Genomic DNA, 10,031 nt, shown 5'->3' on the forward strand with positions numbered 1-10,031 from the left:
TGATAAGACCTGCTATTTTGACTTTGGGGATCCATTTTTCGGTCAACCCAAAGGGAAACTGAATTTTATTAAAATCTATGACTGCAATCGAAAACTGAAAGTGCCAAAAGTCTTGTGTTTTGTTCTTCTTATTTATGGTTAAGGTTAGGGCTGGGTAGGGGGTAAGGTAATCACAGTTGGGATTAGAGTTTTTCCTAGAGAAATGAGTGGACGGTCCCCACAAAGATGTGAATACAAAGGTGTGTGTGTGGATAGATGTGTATGTTATGCAGAACCTGTCAGCGAGTTTCTCTCTCTCCTCAGCCACAGAGGACGCCTGACATCAGGCCTCCAGGCCATCCTGACCTCATTCACTTCCTCCCAGGATTTCATCGCTGGATGTCATCCTAAGGGTGGGCGGGAGCATGGGGGGGGGGAGGTCTTCATCTTTCTTCTTTACTCAAAGCACTTCAGGTTGAAAGATGTGAGCTGCTTCAGGCTAGAGATTTCTGGCAGATTTGTATTTTATTTTGCATTTTTTTCTTCCTTTAGTTGATGGTTTGGCACTTTTGCATCCGAAGGCCGATGACAGAGACTGTGCCCATCTCTCCCTGCGAGTTTCTGGCAGCTTTGTGTGTGTGCAGTGGGGGGGGGGGGCTGTGGCTGGGTTATGGGCGTCTGTTGTGCAGGAGGTGGCTGGCGTTGCCGTGGTGCTCTGTGTTTACTGCGTATTTCCTTCACCATCAGCCCCCGCTTCGTTTTGCGCTGTTTATTTGTCTGCACTATGCGTGCTGCCTTTGCCCGGCGTCTTGTTTTGCACTATATGTTTGTTTGTGTGCACATGAAGCACATAAACAGCAACCCTTCCTTCTACTGTCAGTCAGATTTGGTGACAGCATCAGACTAATGAGGAACATCAGTAAATAAGTAAAATCCGTAAATGAGTAAACTTAGTAAATGAGTAAACTTACATACCTTGCTGTATGCAGTGGAATTTCAATAAAGTTTTATCTTATGTTGAAGGAGTAAGTACAACTATTACATCTATAAACTCATTTTGTTTGTCCCTTTTACTCCATCAGATGGCTTATTCTGAGCTTTTTGATGTATATATTGTGTCTTCAGTTCCTATTCCCCAATCAGTCCGTTTGATTCCCAACATGAAAATACACATTTTTTTCCTATCCTGCTGTGGACCTGTGCCCTGATCAATGCTGATTTCTATTCACAATAGGAATAAAAATGTAGGTCTGAGCCAAATCCTATAGCTGAAGACAGCTCCCATGGTCAGGTGACTTATGCTATGGCTTCTTCTGTGCCACACAAGCAACAGGAGTCAAAGGAGTGCTAAAAAAATTACCCAGTTTGAATTTTAACCATTTGAATTAAATTATGGAATTTTATGGATATTTACCTTATCTTGCTGGTTGCATTGAAGTAGCATTTGATCTTTCACTGTGTTGCCAGTATCTAATGCTGGTTGTGCTTTGCTTAAGTTCACAATATGCGTAAATTACCTAAATTACTACCTAAAAGCGTATTCATAGTTACACTGCTGAAATGTGCAATATTTTCATATTTATTGTGAAACTGAATCACAAAGACAGGAATATCCATAAAACTTATTTTATTTAAACATCTAGTTTTTGTCATTTTTCTATTTGTTTTTACACTGTTTACATGTTTACTCTCCTTTTATATTCAATGTTATATTCTATTTACTTATTTACATTCTATTTTCTGTTTATATTGTTTACTTATTTTTTCTGTATTTGTATCCTTTCTGGCATCGACAAGGATAGTCTCCCAATTTCGTTGTACCTTCTACAATGACAATGCATGTATACAGTCATTCGTTGATTGATTGATTGATTCATTCATTTATTCATTCATTCATATATAATAGATTTTGGTCTTCCCATTGGTCAGCTCCTCAATGCATAACCTATAAGGACATTCATCCAAAGAGACACTTAATAAAGACTTCCGAAAAGACTGTAAGGAGGTCTTCAAATTTCGGATAACGATTCTCATTTGGAACATCTATGTCAGGAAGATTCAACACGTTCATTCTCTTCGGAAAGCTGCTCGCCGCGACACAGGGTGACGACTGAGGCTTCAAAAGCTGCTTCGCGCGTTTGATGTGCGCTGAAGACGGCTGCGGCTGCAACCCGATCCGGATCGGAGCTGTGGGTGCAGCCCCTACCCCTCTACTAACCCTCCCCAGTGCGGCGGCAGCGTCCCCACTGCATCCGAGTTCAAAGCGCGCGAGCGTGCAGCAGCTTGCTTCGCATTGTTCGCGAGACTAAATTTCAGTTTACTGTACCGCAGCTAATTGCCGGTCACGGATCTGGGGAAGGGGTGCAAAGAGCCAGACTGTTTAATTAGCGTTGGAAATGGGGGATTAACCCGAAAGCAGCACAAATATAACTTCAAGCAGGTAGTTTAACGGCGGATTTGTGAGTCTGAACTAGACGATTGCAATAAATGTCATCGGCTAAACAGCAGTTTGAATAGCCTATCTGGACATGTGATTGTGAGGCAGTTAGTGTTTTATTGGCATCATGCGGATTAATCATTTATTGATGTTCTCTATAGTTGATGGAATATTTTGAAGAGTCCCAGTCTAAACGTGAACCATTACCCGCGTGTTTCGGTTTGGCCGATGTCGTGAAGGTACCTTCCTCTTCTACATGAAAAGAATGTGCTCAGTCAAACCATCAGACTGAAATCCCTGTTAAACCAACACTTCTAAATCCAGGGACTATGATAAAAAGGCCCTTAAGATACTTTTATCTCCTGTCCAACTTCACATGAGTTGATCTCAGGATCTCAGGCATAGTTTCACTCCCTCTTGTGATGCCCCCCCCCCCCCCCACCAAGCCCTGGGTTAGATGAGTTTATAAATCTGAGAAAAAAATACAATTATTTATTTACTCCACCATGAACTCTCATGTACTGGTTTACTGGTGTAGTTCTCTCTCCATCACCACTCGCCGCTTCATTCCTAAGAGCTGGTTTATACTGGCTGCGAATTGTGTGTGATTCTTCCCCCAGATTTGACTTGGGGGCATCCGTGTCTGCATGCTGTGGCCAATAAATTATGTAATTAGTCAACTGTAATTGCTCTAGTGTTGAACTTGTGTGCCTTGAGTTTTTTCCTCTGTACTTATGGGTTCCTCCAGGCAGCAGGAACATGGATCTGACTCAGCTTTGCAAACTGTAGTGTCGCTACTATGCCAGTCCAGCATGGGATCCTCATCCTCCGAGGGAAAAAGATTTTTATATAACACAGTGTTTCCCAGTCCGGTCGTCCGGGACCCACAGACGGTCCATGTTTTTGCTCCCTCCGAGCTCCCTGCCAGACAGTCTGCATTTTTGCTCCCTCCTGTCTTCAGATGATCAGTAATGCTTGGGGTTATGTTTCATTTTTTAAGTGCAAAAATCATGTAATATCTCTTTTGTAAAATCAGAGAAACACTGACAGCCATTTTCCGTTTTGTTAAAAGGGTAACGGGTAGGTATTACGCCTGTCAGCTTGCATATGACAGTTATTCATAGAGGTTGGTTGTTGACGTTACACTCCTTTTCTTTGTGGCTTTCTGGTTAACATATCACTGCTTTAGAGTGTTAATTGTGCCTCATTGATTGTGACGCTAGAGGGGCCCCAGGGCTACAATCCCCCCCCCCCTCACGAGGTACAGCACAAGCCCCACCCCCTTTTTGGGCGGAATATGGTGAGGTGGGGCAGGTAAAGACCTGAGTCGACCCCACCTCCCACCAGTCTGCGTGCACTCGATGGAAGGAGCCCTGAGGAGCACAGCGAGGGAGCAGCCTGCCAACTCAGAGGGCGTCTGTCTGAGCCGGAATCACAGCCTGGCATATCGTCAGCTCTGCAGGTAAGGGCTGGGCCCGGGGGGGTACAGCCAGCCACAGGGGCCGCCACCCTGACAGCTTCACCATGGAATAACTCACCCGCATAGACGTTAAGTGGGTTTCTCATCTCCGTCTCTGATGTAACGATTACTTATATTTTGGCAGATGCTTTATTTGTCCAAAGTGACATGCAATGTGAGGGCCGATAGCACGTTACAAACATGCAGCTGTCAAGGAGTCAGCTAGGCGTCAGTGCAGCTCGGCGTCAGTGCAGCTAGGCGTCAGTGCAGCTCGGCGTCAGTGCAGCTCGGCGTCAGTGCAGCTAGGCGTCAGTGCAGCTCGGCGTCAGTGCAGCTAGGCGTCAGTGCAGCTAGGCGTCAGTGCAGCTCGGCGTCAGTGCAGCTAGGCGTCAGTGCAGCTCGGCGTCAGTGCAGCTCGGCGTCAGTGCAGCTAGGCTGAGCTTCTGAGGAATGACCGGTAACGAGAGTAAGCAGTATCAGAGTAAGAGCTATACAATGCATCATCAACACAGCAAGAACCTAAAGGGACTATTCAATCAAAAGACAGCCATTTACATATGTACAGACACACACACGCACACACACACGCACACACACACACATATATATACATATACGTATATATATGCATATATAATAACACACACACGCACAGTACTGTGCAAAAGTCTTGTGTTTAAGGTTATTTATCTGGGTAGTAAGTGTACTTCTGCTCAGAGCAAAAAAATACTATTTAGCACTGGAACTTGTGAAAATTAAGAGTAACACAACAAAAACTAGCAAGAATTTCTTCTGCTCTCCAAAAACTTACTGATGACTTGTTGGACGGCTAGATGAACACGGCTTCAGTTCCCAAACCTCTCCTCAGGGGCACCTCAGCTATTCCATATTAAATTTCACCACCAGCTCACTTAAGTAATTAATTTAATTAGTTAGAAAAGTCAATGAGGTATTGATTAGCTATATAAGATGTACTTGTGGTCAAGTCAAAACATACATAGGTGTATTGGATGGTTGCTGCAAATATTAAGATGACTTTGGGAGATTTTTTGAAATGGTTAAGCACTTTGACAGGTATAATAGCATAGTTTTGTACGAACATGAAGATCATTTAAACATCATTTTCTTTGGACAGTACTATACACACACACACACACACACACACACACACACGTAGAGTGGCGCTTGAAGGAGTGTGGCATTTTGGGGCACAAAATTTGCCCCAGAGGGTGGGGTGAACGTCACTATTATTGTGCAAAGCTTCACAATCAATGTTTAATGCAAATGGAGATTTACTGAATATAATTAAAACTAGTAAAACTATAGGCGATGATTGCAGTTGTCCCTTCATGGGTTCAGAACCCGCATCTTAAAATCCAATGTCATCTCAGCTTCACATCAAATGTAATTTATAGGTTTCTGTATGCATGCTTTTCTGAAGATGATGAAATAGATTATTACTTTTGATGTCATCTGGTTACGATAGGAAATTTATGGAAGTATGAAAACATTAGAAAGGTGGACAGGCAAGCGGCAACGTGACTGGGAGGGGGAACAGTGGAAAAAGCCAAAGGGCTCCGCTCACACACAATCTGCTCCGCCTCTACTCTAACTTTACAAGCTGCTTAGTCTCAGCTTCACTTTCTTGTACTTCTGCCACAAGAGCATCAGAAATACTGTGCTGCTCTGACCCACGCTCCTGGGAGCAGGAGTGTCACTGGGATCATCACTCAAAAGTCATTAGAGAAATAGGGGTAACAGTGTTGGCCTCACATCAGCCACAGAAACATTCAACTGAAACCATCCTACTAAAACCATATAACTAAAACCATCCAACTGAAACCATATAACTGAAACCACCCAACTGACACCATATAACTGAAAAGGTATAACTGATAACTAGTACACCACAGCAGTCAGTCTGGCCATGGGAGGAATAAAGCTTTGAAATGCATTGTGGGTGGGCTTACCATGTGTCCAGACATTACCATATAATGACAGCATATAGCTTTTTATATAAAAATATAGCATTTTCAAGCTATTTCTATCACATATCAGTGTTGAAAGTGCCGTAGCTTTTACTGTGGCTACAAGCACATTTTATTGGTGGGATTTTCTGTTCCCACCTGAGTTCCTCTCAAGCAGTCCTGCTTTACTCCAAACCTATTCCCGGTTGGGCCTCCAGCATTTTTCCAGTCCTACTGGAGAATTTCCCATAGTCTTTCAGGTCTTGCAGCTGCGGTGTTTCCCTCAGCAAGCTAGGGTCTTGCTCCTGTTTGGCTCTCCATCGGGAATGCTGGAGCACGCCGGGGTGATGGACAGCTGCGAATCGCGTCACTCTGCCTTTAAACGCTGAAATGGCTTTTGGCGGCGACTCCGCACTCGCTTTGGGATACCCGATACCCACCTACAGAGACGGGGAATTCCGCTCTGATCTCCCACCTGCCTTTAGAGCTCCGAAACACACTGATGAGTGGTGGCAGATCCTGAAAGGCTGTGAAGTCTGATTCTTCACACCTTGCAAGTTGTTGGTCCTGGAGGTCCACCCACCTTCTTGAAAAAATGGCTGACAAGCTCGGTACTGAGAGAAAAGTCTACACCTCCATCCGTTCTCTAATGGCATATCCTTGTCGGGGTCACCCAGCCTGATCCTCAGGGACCCCCCCAGACATTTTTACTCCCTCCAAGCTTCCCATGGGCTGTCTGAGGGTCTGAGAGGACCATGCCGGGAAACACACTCACACTGTGGTGTGATAGTTCAGTAGGTAGCTGCACAGATAATTTAAGCATATTTTTGGCACAAGGGAAACATGCATATCTCCATACACACAGAACAGAGGAGGGACTTGAGCCACGTCCATGGAGATGTATAGCAATACAGCTACCTACTGAACTATCACACCACACCCGATGTTTTTAAATACATCACTTTACAGAAAAAAGGCTTAAGTACGTTCTACCACTAGATTGACAGAATGTTCACAGCTGAGGGTTGAATAGTCGATTCATATCAGCTTTTTAGCACAATGTTGTTTTAATCGATGCTAAACAGTTCATTATGATCAGGGTATTGAGCCAAGCTTCAAAAGCTGCACTTTGATGTTGAATGTTAGCATTGATGCCCCACCCTGAACCCTGTCGAATTGATGCCCCACCCTGAACACTGTCGCATTGATGCCCCACCCTGAACACTGTTGCATTGATGCCCCACCCTGAACACTGTCGCATTGATGTCCCACCCTGAACACTGTCGCATTGATGCACCACCCTGAACACTGTCGCATTGATGCCCCACCCTGAACACTGTCACATTGATGCCCCACCCTGAACCCTGTCGCTTTGATGCCCCACCCTGAACACTGTCGCATTGATGTCCCACCCTGAACACTGTCTCATTGATGCCCCACCCTGAACACTGTCACATTGATGCCCCACCATGAACACTGTCGCATTGATGCCCCACCCTGAACCCTGTTGCTTTGATGCCCCACCCTGAACCCTGTCGAATTGATGCCCCACCCTGAACCCTGTCGCATTGATGCCCCACCCTGAACCCTGTCGCTTTGATGCCCCACCCTGAACCCTGTCGCATTGATGCCCCACCCTGAACCCTGTCGCTTTGATGCCCCACCCTGAACCCTGTCGCATTGATGCCCCACCCTGAACACTGTCGCATTATTATCTTAAGCCTGCCTTTGAAACCAACTTGTCTTGTACAGAGGACTAATCTCCTGTTTTCCTTTGATTGTACCCCTCCTCCTCCACAGCATTGGGACGACTTGACGAAGATGATCTTTGAGTCTCCTGCGTCTGCTGATTCTGGCTGACGGCCACAGCACACATCCTGAAGCAGGACGGGAGGATCTTCTCACACCCGATAGTTGCATGTCCTTCGGACAGAAAGATGTAATGGCCTGTTATAATCGATCTTAAAATTTCCATAGTAGGACAAACATCTGTCACAGTGCATATGAACACAAATGTTAGGGGAATGTTTTCCTGGTTTGTTTTCATTTAACGCTTGATCTCACTCCCAAGGCTGTAATTGCAAATGAGAACTGATTTACAAATTGGCAATACGAATCTACATTCCGGGGTCGTTATGAGCAACAGCTTCTCCCACACACTAGTGGAGCGGCAGCCCAATCTACTGAGTCGGAGTGGGTTGCAGTATGGAATGCTGCCCTCTAGTGGCCACCCCGAGCATCGACACCTCCTCTCTAGCGACTCCTTTCCCCACACCATGCCCCTGCTGCTGTACCCTACCAGTGTGGATGCAGGCTTCTATGAGGGCCCCTATGGGGGTGCCTCGCCCTTCTTTTCCTACCTCCCTGCTTTTCGTGGACACCTGGGGCTTTATGAGTGTCCTTTTGAGCCCGCATTCATCCAGAAGCGCAACGAACGCGAGCGCCAGCGGGTGAAGTGCGTCAACCAGGGCTACGCCAAGCTGCGTGACCACCTGCCCGCGGCCGCCGGCGACAAGCGGCTCAGTAAGGTGGAGACGCTGCGCGCCGCCATCCGCTACATCAAGCACCTGCAGGCGCTGGTTAGCCAGCTGCCGCCCGGGGAGCCCGCCTGCAAGGACCCCGTCTGCAGGTCCCTCCTTCTGGGAGACCAGGGCCACAGTGATGCGGAGTCTGGCTCCTCCTCTCCGAGGCTCTACTGTGAGGAGTCAGAAGGAAGCGGGAGCTAGACCCATGTTAGCCTGAAGGACAAGAGAGACGAGATGGAAGAGGCTGAGGGAAGGAGAACCACAAACAAGGACAGTACTTTGGATCCTGAAGTTTCTGAGGCTAGTTTTTCCTCAAGACTTTATTTATGACATGAATGAATCACTGGTGATTACATGGAAGTAGGGTACGACCCAACAGCAAGGTTTTAGCATCAAAGCTAAGAGGCTACTGTGGGACTTGAGGCCGGTTAGGGATAGTGGCCTGAGTGCTTCATGGCCGACACTGGTACTGCGCTCTGTGTTTATTTCCAAATAAGCCAGTTAAAATGAAGGGAGGAGGCACTCAGTGTGATTTTTAGGCTTTGGTTCAATGTCTCCTCCTCATGAGTTCTGATTTGAGCTGAGGGCTTCAGTGAACCTTCATTTTAATTACGCTTTTTGATATTACTGAATACGTAAAATATGCTTAAAGACATCAACAAGATGGACAGTTTGGGGAAATTCTATCTGTTTTATGTAACCCTGAAATAAAACAGCCATTGGCTTCCGGTTTAAGAATCCAGCACGTCGAAAAATAAAAGGAGAACTGATGTTCATAAAGATCAATAAAGATATTTGGTAAAAAATAAAATAGAGAGTGTGGTGTCTTAATTTGGAGGGTTTCATCACTGAATGTCAGTAACGTCAAACAAAAGGAGGTTACATGCATATTCAATGGTAGTAAATTACTGCCAAATTCAGATTCTGGGTTAACTGAAATCGTTAGGTTTTTACAGTTAAGGAGCAAGACAGACTTCTTGGTTTTTATATTAACTTCCAGAAACACTGAGACAGAGCCAATTATTTCAAAGTTCATTAATTCACTGAACCGCTTGATTTTTGTGGGGCGGCGGCCTTGGTGATTTTAAAAGCTGGAGGCAATGTAACAAACTTGTCATTGTGATTTTTCCTATGATGCCAAAGCACAAACATAATCCACATTGTAAGCATATAATGAGCTAAAAGAACCTTTTCTTCAAATACACCAAGTCGCTACATTTTTACATATGTACCTCTTAGGGTGTCGTATAAATCAGATAGAGAACTATTAGATTGTCATGCCATACTCTGTGACAAAACATCGAAATGATAGCACTATCAAATGCCTGTGTGATCATCTTGGTCCAAAAATCTCACATTTTCCAAAGAGAAGTTTTGGGTCACTATTACGATTACCACCACCGGCTTGAGTTTAAAATGGTAGGACACCTGTGTCCAAAAAGGACTAAGGATTAAAAAGGAGGAATCCTATGAAAAGTTTTTGAGTGTGGGGGGGGGGGGGGGGAGGGGTTATATCATGCACATATTACTGAAGCCGAGAACAGTATATCACGATAATTAACATAAAAAATCATTGCAAGTATTGGCGTTCTTGACTTCTGTAGCATGTGTGTGTTTCACGTTTTTTGAGCGACAGGGGGTGGGGGACAGTTGTTCTACTTGTT

General features: G+C 45.2%; 1 protein-coding gene across 1 annotated transcript; it reads left to right on the forward strand.

Moving 5' to 3' along the window:
• The first annotated feature begins 3,789 nt into the window (after positions 1–3,789).
• LOC111858930 (achaete-scute homolog 5-like) lies at positions 3,790–9,038 on the forward strand. The gene is made up of 2 exons (XM_023841146.1): positions 3,790–3,878; positions 7,643–9,038. The coding sequence occupies exon 2, from the start codon at positions 7,927–7,929 to the stop codon at positions 8,566–8,568; it is 642 nt and encodes a 213-aa protein (XP_023696914.1). The 5' UTR covers positions 3,790–3,878; positions 7,643–7,926; the 3' UTR covers positions 8,569–9,038.
• The last annotated feature ends 993 nt before the right edge of the window (positions 9,039–10,031 follow it).

This window comes from Paramormyrops kingsleyae, chromosome 8 (genome assembly GCF_048594095.1).
Source record: "Paramormyrops kingsleyae isolate MSU_618 chromosome 8, PKINGS_0.4, whole genome shotgun sequence".
Lineage (NCBI taxonomy): Eukaryota > Metazoa > Chordata > Actinopteri > Osteoglossiformes > Mormyridae > Paramormyrops > Paramormyrops kingsleyae.